The sequence below is a fragment of the Mirounga angustirostris genome, unplaced genomic scaffold (genome assembly GCF_029215605.1).
Source record: "Mirounga angustirostris isolate CCGP_5_RB_7025 unplaced genomic scaffold, mMirAng1.0.hap1 SCAF_17, whole genome shotgun sequence".
NCBI lineage: Eukaryota > Metazoa > Chordata > Mammalia > Carnivora > Phocidae > Mirounga > Mirounga angustirostris.
The window spans coordinates 41293702-41313508 of record NW_026991725.1 but is presented as its reverse complement, the minus strand read 5'-3'; the positions used below and the strand labels follow the sequence as shown (position 1 = coordinate 41313508).

At 59.2% G+C, this 19807-nt stretch overlaps 1 protein-coding gene across 1 annotated transcript; it reads left to right on the top strand.

The window, feature by feature from the left end:
- The first annotated feature begins 333 nt into the window (after nt 1-333).
- On the top strand, nt 334-19432 carry LOC135363011 (basic proline-rich protein-like). The gene is made up of 2 exons (XM_064583182.1): nt 334-17972; nt 18288-19432. The coding sequence occupies exon 1, from the start codon at nt 4441-4443 to the stop codon at nt 5353-5355; it is 915 nt and encodes a 304-aa protein (XP_064439252.1). The 5' UTR covers nt 334-4440; the 3' UTR covers nt 5356-17972; nt 18288-19432.
- Nucleotides 19433-19807: the final 375 nt, after the last annotated feature.

The window sequence follows — 19807 nt, the reverse complement described above, 5'->3', positions numbered from 1 at the left end:
AGCAGCGCTGATGCAGCAGATTGAGACCATCCCAGGGCGCCTGGAGCAGGCACACTTCTGGCCAGGGGTGCCGGGGTCACAGCTGGGCCCCAAGGCCTTCTGGGAAAGAGAGGAGGGGGAGGAGGAGTCAGCCGAGGGCAGGAGAGCCTCTTCGAGGCTGCCTCGGGGCTGGGACCACCTTTTGGGGGGACCCCCGGACAATTCATGGGGCAAACCATGCCATCTTGTTGGAGGAAGGCGGTGCCCACTGCCCTCCCAATGTGCTCGAGGGCTGCCCCACCAGGCAGGAAAGCGATAGAGCCTGTCCCACGGGGGGCTGGGACAGTTCTCCACCGGAGGGCGCTGGGGCCAGGGCCCGCGCTGGTGCGCTGAGGACGGATGGATCCCCGCGGGACCCTCCCCGACCTGCAGACCCCGGATGGGGCGGTCCTGCCTTTCCCAGAAGCTGCCTTTGCGCATTTGTCTCTGCGCTGCTCCCTTCCTCGGACGAGCCCCCGAGGGTCATGGCCTGGCATGTGTGGGACCAGTAGGAGTGACCCTCTAGAGAAACCCTCATCTTGGGCCTCTCTGGAGCCCCCAAAGTTGGGGGGTATGGTGACAGCGTGGGGAAAGAGGAAGTGGGGAGGGGTCTCCACCCCACCCCCCCTCGCGTGAGCAGTGCGCTCCTGTGTCGGGCGTCCCAGGACCGACAGGCACGGAAACGTCTCCCCCCGCCCCCCCCCCACCCCCGGCGGAGGCGGCGGCTTGTCCAGGTCCGAAGTGAATCAGGTGTAGGCTGCAGGGCGGTGAGTGTGGGGGGTGCCCACGGGAGATGCAGTCTGTCCCTGCAACAGGGCTGAGGAGAACAGACTCCTCCAGCTGGCGAGGCGGAGGTTCCGGCCACGGGCTGAGCCGGCCGCCAGGCGTGACTTCACAGGCTCCCGTCCTCCCCCTTCCTCCTCCTCAGCACAGCTGCAGGGCCTGGGGGGGGGGGAGGGGGGAGCACCCGCGACCTCAGCCCCCCGCCCTCCCCCACTCCCGGCACCGCAGCCCCCGCCAGGCACCGGAGGCCTCCAACAGCAGAGGCATCAGGCCTGGTCTCTGCAGCCCTGCTCTTCGGGGCCCACAGCCTCGGGGTCCATCACCCCGGAGCCCCACCTCCCGCCATCCTTGGCTCTGGAACCCGGATGCTCCAGCCTCTGGATATTGCCTCACTCTTCATTGGATCTTCCAGCCAAGGTCCCCACCCTTGCCCTTTCCTAGTCCCCCCCCCCCCGCCCCCAACCACTTCCTAAAGCCCCTCCCCTGCCTGCCTGCAAGTCACCTGACTGGGCTCCGGAGCCCAGCCCTACCCAGATTCCTCACCCAGCTCTCCCAGCTCTGAAATCGCTGGAGGACGTAGGGCTCCTCGACAGCTCAGGAGCAGTCTCAGGGCTGCAAACCCCCACCCGGTCCCGGCCACACGCTCCAGCCACCACTCCGGCACCCGGCTCATAGAAACCCGCGCGCGCCTGTGCACACACGCACACGATGCACACTCACGTGTGTGGCCCGCGCGCACGTGTTTATGCATATGCGCGTGCACCTGTGTGCACCATCACGCGTGTGTCTGCACACACATGCATGTGCACTCTCACACCATTCGGTTGGCGTCGTGCCCCGCGCACCTTCCTCCCAGGCTCCTGCAGTGCCTCTTCCTGCCTCTGCCGTACCCACAGGGGCTCATCCTCCGGACCTGGGACTTGTTAGTTCCCCAAGGCTCTTTCCAGAGTAGCACCCCAGCCCCCCTGTCAGGACGGTGGTACCTGCCTGCTCCCAAGAAGTGGCACCTGATGCTCCGGTCCATTTTTTACAGTCAAGATTAAAGTGAAACAAAACCAATCCCCTGTTACTGTCTGAAATTGGTGAATGATTGGCGGGGAGGGGGAGATCCCCACCCAGGAGGCTCAGCTTCACTGGGAAAGGGACTTTCCTTAGAAGGAACCAAGGCGTCTTGTATCAGCTCTTAACGATTTGGGAAGGGAAGCTGAAGAGCTCTTTACTGTAACTCGAACAGCTAAATTATTCATCAGGAACAGCAGGCAGAGATTGGACGGTGACCTGAGAGACAGGAGGCCCGGCCCAGTCCGTGACCCAGGCATGGGACCGTCTCCCCCTGCTCCTGAGGGGCCAGGCTGAGTTAGAGGAGTCTGGGGAGAGAGTAGCACTGGGGGTCCCACAGAGTGGGAAGAGCGTCATCCCAGCTGGGAGATGGGGGTGGGGGGACACTGTAGCCATATAGGGAGCTGCAGTGAGAGGTGTCCCTGGTCCCTCAGGGACTTGTCCTGATGCAGGGGTCTCCCTTGCTCTGGCTAGGTGGACCCCAGACCACAGCAGGCTGGCACTGTCCTGAGACACCAGGTTTCAAGGTGCCTGGCTCCCCTATGCAGACTCCCTTCTGCAGCCTACAACTGTCCGTGCTGACCACAGGTGCTTGGGATGGGAAGGAGCATGGCCAGAGTCCTATCCAAAGTTCAGGCCTGGCCTCCTGCTCCCCCGGAGGCTCAGGATGGGGAGGAAGGGAACAGGTGGACATCAGAGCTCGTCCCTCAAATGCAAAACACAGCCCGGCTCTGTGCCCCTTCACCTCTGCTCTCTCTGCTCTGGGCACGGGGAGGGCCGGCTCTCCTGCTCTGCCTGGTCAGCCCCCAGGCCCTGCGCTCTGACCCAGGGGGAGGCTGGGACAGAGGGCTCAGAAGTCTCAAGCATTGTCCTTCCTTCTAGCTCTGCCTGTCCCCGAGGAGGGAGTGACCAGAGGAGCAGTGGGAGGTGGGGATGGGCCCAGGGCCCAGTTGCGGTTGTTGGGCAACGTCTCCCACGCAGGAGTCTCCTTTCCCCACAAGGAAGCCTTCTGGGGGAGAGGTGAGGCTTTCTCTGCTTGTGTTCCTCCCGCCCGCAGCGCCTGGCCCTGGTGGGTGCTCCGTCGGTATGAATGAACGCAGACGATGGATGGATGGACGGGTAGACGGATGGATGGGTGGACCCGGGGGGAAGGGAATGGGAGGTCCATGAGTGTGCCTGAGGACTGAACCCTTCCAAGTGAGGGGTCTGGGGGGGACAAGTCCGGAGGGGACAAGGGGAAAAGTGAGAGAAGAAGTAAAACCGAAAGGGGGTGTATAGTGGTGGAGAACCCACTGAGATGGGGGGTGAGAAATCTGTGCTCCTGCTTGGTGCTTTGGAGGGAGGCCCAGGATGGGGGGAGGAGGGAGGCCCAGGAGGAGGAGGGAGGCCCAGGAGGGGGAAGAGGGGGGAGGAGGAGGATCTAGCCTTTTGGAAAGTGGAGCCCTGGGGGCAGCACGTGCTGACTCACCCTCCTGCCTTCAATTTTCCCTGTTTCCTGGGGATTCTCATTTTATTTTCGGGAAAGCTGCCTGCTCCGTGACTAATTTGTTCTTAAACAAACCAAACCCAGGCAGTGGGGAGGCCAGGCGGGGCCTGAGTCACTCTCCGCCCAGGGGGACCACACCTCAGCTGTGGGCCTGGCGGCCCTCCAGCTCTCCGGAGCCCCTCCGCCCTGGGCTGATGGTGGCTCTGTGGCTCCTCAGGGAAGCAGCGCTCCCAGAGGGGGGCCCCCTGGGCTGTGAGGGATCCCCAGCTGCTGAGTGAGCTCCTTGACGGTCCACTGCCTAAAACAGTTCCTGGCCTGGGGCCAGGGCTCAGTTAACATTTGTTGACTGACTGACTGATGACTCTGCTCCCTCCCTTTTCTCTCCCACCCACCCTCCTGGAAGCCTTCCCTTCCCAGGTCCTTCAGTTTGGTGACACACACTTTACTAGCAGTTACCTTCCCCAGACCACATCCTAAGCCAGACACAGTGATAAATGCGATCTCTCTGAATCTATATGATGGTCACCCTGTCTGCCCCTGGGAGGGGGGAGTGCTATTAACCACTTTGCCATTAGGGTCGCTCAGGGGTGTCCATCTGGTAGCACAGCCAGGCCAGGAAGCAGCCTGCAAACAAGGCACTCCGCCAGGCAGGGGGGAGATTGCTAGCCCCTCAGTTTTACAGAAGAGGAACCCGAGGCTCAGAGAGGCCCAATGTCCATAAGTAGCAGATGCCTCATTTGAACCCAGACCTCGGAGCACCCTCCAGTACCCTAGCTTGCCATCTGTTACCCTGCACCACAGGCTATGAAGTGGGAACCGGCCGGAGGGGCAAGAAGACAGGGACGAGAATGGGAGGCGGGGGTGGGGGTTGGGGGGGGTGGGAAGGGCGCCGGTGTTTTCTCTAGCTCCGGGCCCAGTCCACATGCCCCCATTAAACCCAGGTCTCCCAAGTGGGACTTGGGCAAGACAAGCCATGCGCAAATGGAAGAAACGTATTTCTGTAGTTCATCTCATCCTTTTAAAATTTCAACCTTTGTGGGTACGTAATATCCACACCTAATAATAAAATGATCTTTATAAATAAATAGATCGACATGCTCTGGAACATGGGAGAACAGTGCCCCCCGCCCCAATCGGCTGCACCCAGGGATTTTCGCAGAGCAGTTCCCAGTAAACCCTTCTGTGTCCGAAGTGAAGGCGCGCCAAGCCCGGTGTCGCGGTGGGAGGCGGCGGGGAGCGGCTTCCTCGCGGGTCAGGACGCAGACCCCCCTATACCCCGCCCGCCCCGGGCCCCTGCACCCCCACCTCCGCCCACCCCACCCCCGGGCAGGACCGGACGTGGCTGCGGCCGGGCTCCCGCCCCCGCCCGGCGCGGCGCGTCACCTTCCCCTGGGTGGCCACCCGGCGAGGGCCCGGGAAGGGGGGCGGCTCCGCGTGGCCGCCGCCGGCCTCCCGCGCCACGGCTTCCCCGCGGGTCCCCCCGGAGGCCCCGAGCTCCCCGCGCCGCGCCCAGGGGCGGGTGGCCAACCCCGCGCCGCCCTCGTCCGCCAGGCGGCCCGCGGCGTCCCCGGCCTCTCCCGGCCCGAGCGCGTTTCCTGGAAGCCGGAGCCGAGCCGGCCCGAGTTCCCGACAGCCGGCCGGGCGCGGAGAACTGCGGCCGGGCCGCCGCCGCGGCTGCGTCCGCACCAGCGATCAATGCGCCCCGGCTCCCCTCCGGCTCCCCCCACCCCCGCCCCCGGCTCCCCCCCCGCCCCCGGCTCCCCTCCGGCTCCACCCCCGCCCCCGGCTCCCCCCCCCGCCCCCGACTCCCCTCCGGCTCCCCCCACCCCCGCCCCCGGCTCCCCTCCGGCTCCCCCCCCCCCGCCCCCGGCTCCCCTCCGGCCAGCGCAGCGTCAGCGCTTGCAGGGCACCGCGCCTGCCCCGCCGTGCACAGGGTCCTGGGCTCCTGTCGGGATGGCTCCCTGCCTCCCTCGCGGGGGGGTGGGGGGTGGGGGGCGGGGGGCGGGTAACGGCTCTCTTGACCCGCTTGCCGGTCTGCAAATGAGAGCGACAGTCACCCCACCCCCACCCCAGGGCCGTGGGGAGCAGGGACCAGGGCCCAACCTGCACACCCCCGGACGCCGGCGCTTAACTGCCACGCGGAGGACCCTCGGTCTCCTGCCGGGCCCACTGACCCGAGGTTGGACCAGCCAGCAACTCCCCACTAAACTAGCACCTTCTCTGCCTGCCCCGCCTCTGCTTTTTAAAAAGGGGTTCAGTGGCTAGTTCCTCGGAAAGAACTAAAAGTAGCCGCAGCAGGGACTTTCTCAAGCCCAGGGTGGCCCCACCATGTGCGTCTCCAGTGCGGGGGCTGCGAGTGAGGGGGCGAGGGGAGGGGAGGCTCCTGGGCCTCTCAGCTCACCAGCCACCCCCTCCTGATTTGGGAGGCTAGTGGGGAGAGAGAGGGAAGGAGGGAGAGGACAAAGACCAGGTGGGAGACAGGGAGACTGAGCCTTTGGGAAGGTGCAGGGATAGCACCCCCCATGTGGGGGAGGTCTGATGGGGGAACAGGTAGGGAGGGCTGGGGATCCAGCCCCTTCCTGGGAGCCTAAAGCAAGAAGAGACCAGGGGGGCCTCTTGGTCTCACTAGGTGGCCTGTGTCAGCCCTCAGCTTCTGCCTTTTCCAGGGATGCTCGGAAGAGGAGTTCTAATGGGGGGGCCTGGTGCCAGAGTCAGAACAGGAATCTTAAGGGGGTTGCAAGCCCTCTGCAGTGTTTCCTCCCCTCTCGTCCCCCTCGGGGGCCCTCTGTTCACCTGGGATAGGGAAAAGAGGCCCAGCTCTGGAAGAAACCGGGGTCTGAGCATCCCCCCACCAACTCCCTCCCCCACAGCTGCCTCAGACTCACTGGTACAGGGTCCGGCTTCCGGGGGGGGGGGGGGGATGGCAAAATGGAGGGGTAACTCCAGGGGGCCACCCAGGCAGAATCAGAGGTGGGGACTGGGGAGTTTGTGGGAGTTTGGGATGGGATGGTAAGTGTTGCTTGTGGACCTTGAATTCACTGCAAGGTGTCTGGAAAGGGCAGGTAGAGGATTTGAGTCCCTTGGTGTTGCTGGTGACTGGGCAGTGTTCATTTGAAGGGGACCCAGGTCTCAGGCCAGGCATGAGGTCTTAGCTTTCTGAGGGGCCGTCCTGCTCCAAGGTCCAAGGAGGATGACCTTCCTGCCCAAGTCTTCATGGCCCTCTGGCCCCACCTGGAGAGCGTCCATTTGTGCATTCGGGCATTCATTCCGGCTTTTGCCCAGCCTTGCTGAATGCCCCAGCAGGGTGGGTCTCCTGCTAACCCTGGAGATACCGGTAAGGGGCTCGGGCTGATAGAGGGGAACCCCTGTTATAAGCGTGGACAGCCATGACCGCGGCGGAGAGGCTCCCAAGTTGGACTTTGGCACCAGAAATCAATTCTTTTAGTTGAAGTGTGTATTAATTTTAGATTCACATGTAGTTGTAAGAAATAATATGAAAAGATTTCATATACACTTTGCTCAGCTTCCCCCAATGGTAACATTTTTCAGGACTGTAGGACAATATCACAGCCCGCATTTTGGCTTTCACGTAGTCTGCACGTCTTATTCAGAGGCTTACTTGTATCCATTTGGTTTATAGAATTCTCTCACCTGTGTTGCTCCCCAGCATTGCCCTTTGTAATCCGTCATATCCCTGCCAGCATCCTGTGGCCCCCAGGCCCCAGCAGAAGCCAGTTTTGAGCAACAGGTAGGAGGTGCTTGCTTCCATATCCCCTCCTCCCAGCCCTGGTGGCCTGTTTTTTTTTTTTTTTAAGATTTTATTTATTTATTTGAGAGAGAGAGAGAGAGAGCACATGAGAGGGGGGAGGGTCAGAGGGAGAAGCAGACTCCCTGCTGAGCAGGGAGCCTGATGCGGGACTTGACCCCCGGACTCCAAGATCATGATCTGAGCCGAAGGCAGTAGCTTAACCAACTGAGCCACCCAGGCATCCTGGCGGCCTGTTTGTTAGTGCCTCAACCTCCCCTCAAGAGCAGGGGCTGTGTCTCCCGCATCTCCCAGCCCAGGCTTGGCATACTTCCTGTTCTGACAGCATGTGTTTGCCAGAGGTGGGGGCCATATGTAAATCAGTCACTGGGAGGACAGACTCCCCCAGAATAGTGTGTATAGTGTGCTTTGTTTATGGGGTTTGTTGGGGGGGGAAGGAAGGAAGAAAGTGTGTGTTTGCGGTGTGTGGGCACATGCTTGGGTATACACAAAATATACATGGAAGGATACATTTGAAAACAAACTTTAGCCTTGGTTGCTTCTGTGATGGGGCAGCAGGTGGCTGGGGATGGGGTGCATTCCTTCCCCGTGTCTGCTCTAATGAATTAGTGGCTTCCAACAATACAAACTTAATATCTTATAGCGCCGGAGACCAGAAGTCTCAAATGGATCCACAGAACTGTGTTCCTTCTAAGAGTTCTACAAGAAAATCTGTTTCCTTGCCTTTTTTCCAGCTTCTAGAGGCTGCCCATATTCCTTGGCTTGTGGCCCCTTTGTTGTGCACTGACTGTTTGGATCCCCCCACCCCATTCATATGTTGAAGCCTTAACCCCCAATGCCAAGGTGTCTAGAGGTGGGGCCTTTGGGAAGTGGTTAGGGTTAGATGAGGTCTTAGGGGGCCTAAGAGGGGATTAGTGCCCTTATAAGAAAAGGTGCATTATTATTATTATTATTAGTGCCCTTATAAGAAGAATGGCCCGAGAGCTTGCTCTCTCTCCCCCCGGTGAAGACACAGTGAGAAGGTGGCCGTCTGCAAGGAAGGCAGAGGGCTCTCACCCAAAATCTCATTGACTGGACCTGACCTTGGACTTCCCACCTCCAGAACGGTGAGAAATAAATGTCTGCTGTGGAAGGCCCCCATCCGTGGTATTTATGATGGCAGCCGAGCTGCCTGAGACCCCCTCCCTCCATCTGCAGAGCCCCGAGACAGCACCTTCTCACGCCTCTCTGGCCTCAGGCATCCCTCTTATAAGCACCCTCCTGGTCACATTCAGGGCCCACCTGGATGATCCAGGATACTCTCCCATCTCGGGGTCCTTCATTACATCTGCAGAGTCCCTTTTGTCCAAAGAAAATGACATAGTCATAGGTCTGGGGATTGGGGTATGGACATCTTTGGGGGCCCCAAGCCAACACTTTCTCAGTCAACACTTGTCACATCTGAATTTTGAAACCTATGACTATTACCTATTCAAAAACACAATGCCGGTCAAACAAAGGGGAGCTGAGAGGGGTCCAGAGGTGCCCAGGACAGTGTGTGTGTGTGTGTGTGTGTGTGTAAGCTGGGATTGATCCCTCCCTGGGCCTCTGTCTCTCCTCTGAGGGAATGAGACAGCATGGACGGATCCAGGCCTGCGGGACTACGAGCAGCCCATTGGAACCCTCGGAGCCTCAGCCTTCGCCCTGTTCGAGGGGATGGCGGTATTTCCTTTCCTCCTGGCGCTGCCTCAACATTAAAGCACTGAACACACCCACAATGCACGCCAAGCAGTAACTCGTGGTGGTGGAAAAATCGTGATAAAGCCACCTGTTGGCTTTGTGTCCCTAAGTTGTCCCCTCTGCTGTCCCCAGCACAGAGACGGAGCAGTCCCTCCCCGCCATGTCCCACTTGTCTGCAAAGCCTCTGTGCCCTCGGTGCCCTTGGGGTGCTTGCTCCCTGTGGGCAGCTGCGGGGCAGGAGGCCTGGGAGTCAGCACCCCCCCCCCCCGACGGCATCCCAGACACACCTGGATCTCACTTCGGCTCCATGTCATGCAGGTGGCACAGGAGGCCCCAGGACTGACAGCACGACCCTGGAGTCCGGTGACAGTGGCTTGGAACCCAGACTGGCCGCCCCTTGCCTTGCCTACCAGCAGCACCCCTTTCCCTTCCTTCAGTAAGAGCAACCGGTTTCCATTCCTTGGCCATTCTTGGTCTTTGTGGCTCATTGATGGGACTGATGTCCCCCAGCGCCCTGGAGGCGGGGCACGACCCAGAACAGTCCAATCAGGACAGGGTCCCGGCACTGCACGGGGACAAGACGGGCGCAGGCTGAGGCTGACCTAGATCTACTGCCACCACCTCTGTCACCACTAGGGAGAGCGTGCCGGGCGGGGGAACCCAGCAGGGGAAGCAGAAGGCAGGGATGGACAGAGACCTATTCCAGGTGACGCTGCTGGTGAATCTGGAGCCACCTGTGCCCGAGGCCTCATCCTCCTCCTGTGTGTTTTCATCATGTGAGCCAACTCCCTTCCGAAGGCCTCGGCCGGTCCGCATGGGCCTTGCAGAGTCCTGACCAGCAGCTACTAGCTGAGCCACTGGCCACTGGCCACACGTGCTCTGTGCCCGAGAAGAGACGGTCAATTCTACCTGCTCGTGCGATTGCGGTGACACTAAGTAAGATAAAGAACCAAAGGACCTAATTAGATACATGGTAAGCTACAAAGTAACAACTCCGTAGCAGGTGGGTTAGAGTCCTGTTAATCTCAAGAATATGATGAGTCAAATGAGACTGCTCCATCTTACCAGGAAAAAAACCCTAAGAAACCAGCCTTAGCTGGACTGAGATCAGAACACCCATGTCACGGGGAAGAGACCCTCTCCCTCTCCAGAGCCAGGACTGCAGGGGACACATGCTAAAGGGACCCCAATGTGTCATACCCCCTATAATTGCCTCCTCACGAGTGTGGGCAGAAGCTGGGACTAGGGTCTAAGGAACAGAACCCGGCAAAGGGGACAGGATGTCCCTCCATAGTTATATCTAAGACTGCCTCTCAGCAGAATGGAACGAGAAGGTCCCCCTGCTGAAGGGAGGGGGCAGCCGTGTTGAGGGAGCCCATGGGGTCAGGAGCTGTGGCCTCTAGAACTTGAAGATGGCCTCTGGCCTCCAGCCAGCAAAACCCCCAGGCCCTCAGTCACACAGCTACAAGGCAAGGAGTTCTGCCCATAACTGGAAAGAGCTTGGAAACGGATCTTCTTCAGGGGAGGCTTCAGATGAGGACCCAGCCCAGCCACCACTTTGATGGCAACCCTGTGAGATCTTTTTTTTTTTTTTTTAAGATTTTATTTATTTATTCATTAGAGACAGAGAGAGAGAGGCAGAGGGAGAAGCAGGCTCCCAAGGAGCAGGGAGCCCGATGCGGGACTCGATCCCAGGACCCTGAGATCATGACCTGAGCCAAAGGCAGACGCCTAACCATCTGAGCCACCCAGGCGCCCAACCCTGTGAGATCTTAAGCAGAGGACCCTGCTGAACAGCCCTCAGACCTCTGACCTAAGGCAACCGCCCGATATTAGATATATGTGTTGTGTAAGCCTCTAGATGTGTGATCATTTGTTCACAGCGTAGAAAACAAGCATAGCATCCCACTGATGTCTGAGGTGTCAGAGAGAAGAGGCACCAGAAGGGACAAAAGGCCAGGACCCCCTTCTCACTGGGTTGGGGTACAATTTCCCAGGGCCTGCTGGTTATTTTGGCTGGATTACAACTCACCTCTCCCTTGGTTCAGAGCAACCATCGCTCAGTATTGCTCAGTTTCTGTGGGTCGGAACTTGGGAGTGGTTCGGCTGGGCCTTCTGGCCTGAGGCTTCTCATGGGGCTGCAGTCCTCTGAAGGCTGGATGGGGCTGAGGACCCACTTCCAAGGTGGTCCATACACATGGCTGTTGGTTGGAGGCCTCTGTTCTTCTCCCCATGAGCTTCCCCATGGGGTAGTTGGAGTATCCTCATGGAATGGGGGACTGGCTTCCCCCAGAGCAAGTGGGCCAAAAGACCAAGATGGAAGAAGCCACACAGATCAGCTTGGTTCAGTGTGGGAGCAACTGAATACCAGGAGACAGGTTCCCTGGGGCCATCTTGGAGACGGGCCACCACACAAGGATGGCAGAGGGGACAGAGGCTGGTGGGGGCTTGGAGAGGGCTATGGAGGGAAGAGTGGGACACTTGTAAAGCTAGGGAATTCTCTGAACATACCCCAAGGCTCTCAGGTGTGAGGCTACCCCCGGCTCCTGCCTCATGTGGCTCAGGGAATGAGCTGGGAGAAGAAAATCACAGGTCCCAGTCTTGCTTCTCCAAACTGGGCCCTGGACCCCAGGGGAAGTGGGGCCCTGCAGAAAGGGGCCAGGGAAAGGAGGGGTATCCCATCTGGGCCGTTTGTCCCTGCTGCAGGCCCCAGCTGCTTGCTCTCCTCTCTGAGCTTCTGTCTTGGTGCAGGTGAGGCTTACTTGCTCCCTCAGGTGAGAGCTGGGGGACCGAGGACGGGGGTGAAACGGGGTTAATACAGTACTGTGTGTGGCTGTCAGCCAGGCCCCATGCAGCATTCCCCCACTGAAACCTTGAAGGACTCTCACGTGGGGTGCTGTCCACCCACATTATCCAGATAAGGAAACTGAAGCTTGGAGGTCCCGGAGCAAGTGGAATAGAAACGGGGGAAGAAACCTCCCTGATACTTCAGGGGGTCTGATCAAGGCTCCTGCACCCAGGGCCTCCCTCCCTGGGCTGAGCAGGGAGCTAGAGGAGGGAAGAAGGAAGGAGGGGGAACTTTGGGGAGGTCAGTGCCTGGCAGGGGGTGCGGGGCTGGGGCCTGGGGGGCTGAGCCTGGAAGAGGGCTGGAAACCCTGCTCCAAGCCATCTGAGACCCTGGCTCTGACCGCCAATGGCCGGCTCGCTGGCTGCCAACCCTCCCCACAGTGACCTGGGGAGTTCAGGCTCACATCCCTGGCGGCACAGGCTTCCCGGAACCATGCTGCTGTCTCTTTGGGGGCTAGCCCAACCTGGCTGCAGTGGGGAGGCCCCCACGTTGGGCGGAGATGAGTGGCAGGCACCCCTGCAGCGGGCTGGGCGCTCAGATCTCCTCTGCCCCATGCCCTGGGCTCCGGGTCCCGGAAGAGGTCCCTGTGTTTCAAGGGGAGGGTCTGGTGGGAGTGCCGAGGCCAGATTGGAGCGGTCAAGAGAGCTTGTGGACCTGGAATTCCAGGCAGGAAGAACAAGATCCCCTCTGGGTCGGGGAGATCAGGTAGACTGTGCGGGAAGCGCAGGTGGGGAGGAGTTGCAGAAGTGAGAAAAACCTGAGGCACTCCCTGCGAAGCCAGGAAGGGCTGGTCCTGCCCCTCCTACAAGCTCACTGCCCCGCTGGGTCCCACCTGCGTGTCCTCACCACGGCCCCCCCCACGAGGGGGCCTATCCCTACTTGCCGCTTACCAGCAGGGAGAGGTAGAGCCGCTTGTCCATGTCACTCCCCACACTCAGTGACTGCAGATCCCAAATCCAATATGTGGGCTGCCATCTGGGAGGACAGTACACCCCTCTGGGCACCCCCATGCCCTGCACACCTGCCTACATATCCTGGAATACTTGGGCAAACTCAGGTCTATGATCCCTGGTCTCGGTGCTACTCTCGCACGCACGCACATGCACACAGGGATCCCCTCACCCGGGTCACCTGAGCTCCCAGAACTGCACAGGGAAAGGTGACCTTTGCTCCCAAGGAGCACGGCTACCTTCCTAGCGTCCTGCCCACCCCACCCCCTGCTGCCCATCTCAACCGCTGTCCCAGACAACAGCTCAAGGGATCCAAAACATAGGCACAACAGCACCCAGGCTCAAGGCAGGCTGGGGCTGGGACCTCCGCAGAGCTCGCCTGCAAATAGGAGGCCAAAGAATGCAGTGGGCAGCTTGGCAGAGAGACAGACAGAGCCACCGGGCTTCCAGTAACACGCTGGCCCTGCCCTGACCTCGCCCACCGGCTCAGACACTCAGCCAATAGATGTCCAGTCCCGGGCCCCAGCCCCCGGCAGCACCCAGCCCAACCCAGCTGCTGCAAGGCCCTCCTGGTCACCACCCCTTGCCCCCGGCGACAACAGGCCTGGAACTGGATCCCTGTCCTCTCAGGGTTCCAGCCTTGCCGGGAAGGGGGTATCTTTATCTTCCCTTCCTGGAAGCCCACTGGCTCCAGTCCCACCGTGGCCCAGCAGCATCGCTTCCACACCCGGCCACCTCCCCCCTCAGCACTGATTCCCTAGAAGAGGGGCAGCCACTCCAGGGAGGCTGGCTTGGCCATTCGGTGCCCTGCCGGGGTTAGGGTCCCATGTCCAGCTTGGACCTAACACTGCCCACACAGTCCTCCTTGCTCCCCTCCTGAACCCTGCTTGCCTCGGGGTATTGGCCAAAAGACACCCCACCCCCCGTTGAATTAGAGGACCTGAAATAGAGTCGATGCGTCCCCTTGTCAGAGGAGGAGACCGAGGTCCAGGGGGAAGGTGGAAGTGGCCTAGGGGTCCCGGAGCGAGTTGCAAACAGGGCAGTACAGGACCCGGGGCTGTTCCTGACACTCTAGAGTATTTTCCTGGCACCAGGGGTGAATCAGGAAATGACCCGTGTGGGGACTCCTTAATCGCTTGACCTCCTGGGTGCAGGGATGGGCAAAGTAGGTGTGTGGCTCTGAGAAAGTGAGTCCAGAGAACTGAGGGGAGCAGGACTGCTGAAAGCAGCCAGACAGGAAGGGCTTGAGTCCTCCCTCAGAGGGGGAGAACCCACCTGCAGGGCCTCTCCCAGGAAGAAGGCTGGGGGCAGGACATGTGATAAGGAGCTGAGTCAGCAACAGGGAAGGAGAGGACTGACTGGATCTCATGCTGCAGGGTGGCCCTGGGGCCTCAGGAACTGGGTGAGGGCTCAGTGAGCCCCTCACCCAGGAATGAAAACAGTCAGGTCAGGCCTGACATCATTTCCTGGCCAAGAAGACACTTGGCACGGACTGTTCAACCAAGACTGGGATGGCGGGCAGTGGGCGGGGGAGAGACGGAGGAAGTCTGCTGTCTGCCCCCCAGGGGCTCGTAGCTTGGGCGTGGGGGGGGAGGGTGGAGTGGGCAGGCAAGAAGAGGAACAGTGAGCACCCAGTTAGCTGAGATGCAGTCAGAGTGCAAGAAATGTCAGAAAGAAGGAGTAAAGGAAACCGAGTGTGCAGAGGTGAGCATGTTTGCAGCCTGTTGAGGAAAAGCCCAGGAAACTTTCCCACCCTGGGGAAGGGGTGGTAGGGACGCAGCCTGACAGGGTGAGTGCAGCGTCAGCAGTCATGGGGGTCCCGGGGTCAGGGGGTACAGTGCTTGGAACCACACAAAGGCAAGAGGTGAAAAACGATGGGAGGTGTGAACTTCTCAGGCCTGTGATTTTAGCTGCAAGTAACAAAACAGAGTCTTAAACCATAAAGATACCCGTTGTTTATATAACAAAAAGTCCAAAGGTTAGGGGTTCCAGAGCCAGTTGGAAGCTCAAGGATATCGGCAAGAGCCCAAGTTCTCTCTGTCCTTCCATGACACCAGTTTAGGTTTACTAATCATCCTGCTGCCCAGAACTTTTCCAATTTTAGTGCTGAATGTCCTGCATCACGGGAAATCAAATCCAGACTTGTGGTCACCCTGGTATTGGAGATGGTGCTCCTCATGGGCACAAAAGAGCTGCCGTAGCTCCAAGCATCACACCCTCACAGGACAGGGCACTGAGTAAGAGGAAATAGGGTGGAAGCAAAACAGATTTCTCTTTGAACGTCTCAGAAGCCCTCAGAGACCCTCCCCTCACACTTCATGGGCAAGCTTGGGTTGCATGGTCGCCCTAGATCAGTCGCCGGCAAAAGAGTAGGGGGTTGGTATGACTTGTTTAGACCCATCACTATCCATCCCCTGGGGAACCCAGGGGCACAGGAAAGCACAGGATTTCTCTGGATTAGAGCTGAGAGCACAGGGCTTCAGGGAGGCCTGGATGGTAGGAAGTGGGGTCATGAGGGGCCTGGAAGAGGAGGAGGGTGGTAGCAGAAGAAACAGGGGGCATCTGAGCTGGAGGCCAGTGAGGCTGGAGCCCAGGGAGGGGGGTGGGAAGAGGGGCAGAGGCTCAATCCCTCTAGGGCCTGGGAGGCCCTGGAGAGGAGCTTGGTTTATTTCCCCCAAGGAACCTGCAGACGCTGGAGCCCCATAACGGGAGAGTAACTAAGCACATGGTCAAGTTTGTGTTTCAGGAAGCCTGTTCCTGCTGCCGTTGGGCCAAGACCCCAGGGAGTGGAGGACAGAGCCCCAGGTGGAAGGTCTTTGTCCTGCAGGGGAGAGGCAGAGGGGTGAGGAGGGCCTGGCTTCTGGATCTGCTCTGAAGGGAAAGCAGGCTTTGCTGCTGGACCGGTCGATTGTGGGGTGCAAGAAGAAGAGAGGGCAGGGCAGAGGCACTGCTTGGGGCTTGGGTAACTAGCGGCCTTGTTTACCAGTTGCTGAGCCGGGAAGAGTATGAGAGGAGGGTGAGGGGGTGTGAGTAGATCCAGGCATCAGCCTGGCTGGATGCAGACAGATGGACGGACACAAGGATGGTGTGTGACTAGTTTCACCATCACATCTGGGCCAGCCACCTGGGCTCACACCCAGTAGAGTGAAGCAGGTTGTTGGGGGGGGCGGGTAAAAAATCTTTTAAATTGAAGGGCACCTGGGTGGCTCAGTCGGTTAAGCATCTGACTCTTGGTTTCTGCTCGGGTCATAATCTCGGGTCGTGGGATTGAGCCCTGCTTTGGGCTCTATGCTCAGAGGGAAGTCGGCTTGGGAGTGTCTCTCTCCTTCTGCTCCTCCCCCCGTTCATGCTCTCTCTCTCAGATAAATAAGTAAATCTTTTAAAAAATTCTTTTAGGGGTGCTGGGTGGCTCAGTTGTTTGGCATCTGCCTTCGGCTCAGGTCATGATCCCGGGGTCCTGGGATCGAGCCCCGCATCGGGGTCCCTGCTCGGCAGGAAGCCTGCTTCTCCCTCTCCCACTCCCCCTGCTTGTGTTCCCTCTCTTGCTGTGTCTCTCTCTGTCAAATAAATAAATAAAATCTTAAAAAAAAAAAAAAAAAGCTGAGGTGACCGGCTGCCCATCCCCAGGACACTTTGCTCTTGTGATGAGATGTGGGGGTGACTCCGGGGATGGCCTATGGTTCCCACTCCTGGACTGATAACCAGCCACACAGTCTGATCCATCAGCCCCACCGGCCATAGCAAAGCTCAGGGCCGGGGGCCAGAGGGCACCACCTGCTCCGGGACCGAGGGGAGCCACCAGCTCTGCTGGGCTTCCCGGATAGACCCGGCTCCTCCCCGGCTCCCCCACACCTGAGCAGCTCAATCTGGCTACACAAAATACCGAACTTGTTGGCTGGGCTTTCCTGCCATAGATCTGGGGGTCTGCAGAACAACATTCTCCCCTCACCCCCCCAAGTCCTGCTCCCTTCCTGGGTCAGCTCACAGCCCCCCCCCCCTTCACCAGCAGCCACCTTTCTGCTCTCCTCACACCTCCCTGCTCTCTTCATTCACAGCGTGGAACAAAACCCAAAACCCAAATCCATCTCCCGCTGAGCCACCCCGGGGCAAGGAGCACCACAGGCCCCTCCTCAGCCTGCCCTGCATTAGTCCCTTCTCCCCCACCTCCCCCACAGACATGCCAGCCATCTCCCCCCTCAGACACCCTCCTCCGATCGCCCTCAGCTCACGCAGGCAAAGGGCCACCGCCCCATCTGCGCTCCTGTCTGTGTCTTCGTCTCGTGGGGGGCGGTTCTCAGCTGCTCACCCTTCCCCACAGACTCAGCCACACTCTCCCCCACACGGAGCAATTCTCGGGGACACCAGCTGGGTGTCTCACAATTTAAGTCAGTTCTGATACCATCTACCTGGACACCGATCCCACAGGTCAAGGGCTCCGTCCCACGAGACCACCTCACAACTTCAGCTGCAGGTAGGGCGTCCCCAGGTAACCCACAGCTTCTGTCTGACTTGACACAAATCAGAGGTTCCCATGATGCCCTCCTCCTTGGATTTGAGCGTTTGCTAGAGCAGTTCATAGAACCCACGGAAACATCTACATTTACCAGTTTATTATATAATGAAGGATATGCCAAAGACTAGAGATGAACAACCAGCTGTGGGGACGCGGAGGGCGAGGTCCGGGAGGGTCCTGAGCACAAGAACTTCTGTCCCCATGAGGTTGGGGAGCTTCACCTTCCTGGCACGCGGATGTGTTCACCCACCCAGAGGCTCTCCAAACCCTACACTTTTGGGATTTTATGGAGGCTTCCTCACGTAGGCACGATCGATCATTAATCCAATTCCAGCCCCTCTCCTCTCCTAGGAGGATGGGGGCTGGGGCTGAATATTCCAAGCCTCCACCATGACTAGGTCTTTCTGGTGGCCAGTCCCCATCTCGGAGCCCAGCCAGAGTCGCCTCTTTAGGACAAAAGACACTCCTATCACCTAGGAAATTCCAAGGGATTTAGTACCCCCCGCCCCCCCACCCCCATCAGGAACTCCGGGGGTCAAAGACCAAATACTAAAATACTAGAACAAAAGAAGTTCCTAGTGCTCTTATCACTTAGGAAATTGCAAGGGTTTTTGGAGCTTGGTGCCTGGAGCTGAGGGCAGAGACCAACATGCATCTTTTTCTGCCTCTTCACCTGGGCTCTCCTCACCATTTCAAACTCCAGGACAGCAAAGATAGACGCGAGAAGCCGCATGCTCTTTGTGAACAGTCGCAAAGTATGGTGGACGGGCAAGCGGGTCCATGCTGCGGGACTCTCCTGGGTTTCTTACAAGCTGTTTCTCAGCCCAGGGGTGAGTATCACTGTCCAGGGCAGCTAACACCAAAGATTTTGTGTTGGCCACGTTGGCCTGGGAGCCTGGCCAGGACCCACAAGTGGCCTTATTTCTGGGATAGTCTCCCCATTTAACGAATGGACCCCCTCCTGTGGTCTGCCGGGTGGCTCGTCAGCAGGCGCCAAGGTTGGCGGCTGAGATTAGCATGCATTTCGCAACCCGGAGACTGTGTGCCCCAGGGGACCCTGACGTGCGCCTTGGAGGGTCCAGCATCTCACATTCCCTGCTGTGGCCCAACAGAGAATGACAGACGCTTATCCCGTCTCCCTTCAGACGGCTCCTCTCCCAGCGTCCTGGGGGACTCTGCTCCCCTCTTTCTGCTTCATGCCCCTGCCTGCCTCCTGGACCACCGCTGATGGTCACTCACTGATCCCCAGAAGGCCTCCATCCCTGGGGGCACCCTGAGGACCGCCAACGCCCTCCCTGGAATCATCATTACCTGTGTTTGCCTCGCCCCTGCGAGGTGGCCCTGAGGGCCGGGTGAGGGTCAAGCAGGACAAGCTAGAGTGGATCTGAAGGCCCTCTGGAAGAGGGGTTCTGGAGAGATGCAAAAGGCGGTGGCCCCCAGCCAGGATTCTGAGCTGGTGTCCTTGAGCTGGGACAGCAGAGCATTCCGAGGGTCGGGACTCAGTGCATGCTGGGTTTGGGAAAAACCGACCCAAGACCAAGGGCAGAAAGGTCAGAGAAGTAAAATGGTAGACGTCGGGCCAGTATTAGTACTCTCCCAAGGCAGAATGTTCCAGAAATCAAGTAGGCTGCCTCACCCAGCAGTGGGCCCCATGGCTGGGCACTCTTCTCAGGAATGTGGAGAGGGGTCCACCGGGGTGCTAAGGATTAGACTTCAAGTAAACAAGAACTGAGCTCAAGCCTGCTTAAACATCCGGGAGCATTTGTTGATTTGCTCAGGGTTCCAGAAAGTCTCATCCCTCCAGAGGAGCAGCCAAAGACAGGCGCCCTGCTTCTGGGGACTGGCTGCATCCTCAGCAGGCTCTCCGCACGGTTGCAAGATGCCCTGGAGAGTCGTACAGCCATGTCTCTCGGGATCCCAATCCAACAGAAGAGTGAGTCTCCTTCTAGCAACAGCAGAAGCCCAGGATTTGCATCTGTGGGGCCCACCCGGCCTGAGCTATGTGTCCCAAATTACTGTGACCCCGGGGTGGGGGGGGTGTCAAGATCCAGGCTAGCCCTGCAACCACGGCTAGAGTTGGGTCAGTGGGGAAAGCGAATGATGTGGAGGAAAGCAGCAGGTGTCCGAGCTGAGGGGGTGAACCGGGTGAGCCCTAACGTTCTACGACTATAGGACATCCCCAGCAGCACTATGTGTCCACATCATCATAGGTGTCTGGTAACTGATTTTGTGGGAGTAAATGAAAGAAAGAGAAGAAGGGAAGCAGGAGGGAAGGAAGGAAGGAAGGAAGTGAGGGGAGGGGAGGAGAGGGAGGGAAGGGAGGGGAAGGAGGGAGAGAAGGAGAGGGAGGGAGGGGAGGGGAAGGAGGGAGGGAAGGAGAGGAGAGGAGAAGGAGGGAGGGAAGGAGAGGGGATGGGAGGGGAGGGGGAAGGGAAGTGAGGGGAAGGGAGGGGAGGGGAGGGAGGGGAGGAGAGGAGGAGGGAGGGAGGGATGACTGTAGTCCCCACATTTCTTTGATGTCCGCCTTGAGAACTGTGGCAGACCCTGGGTGGGGCAAATTCTCAAGTCAGAGAGGGCAAGCCAGTGTGAGGGACACAGCCAGACCAGGCTTCGGGGGTGGGGGAGACCAGGTGGAAAAGACCAGTCCCCATTCCCTCCCACCCGG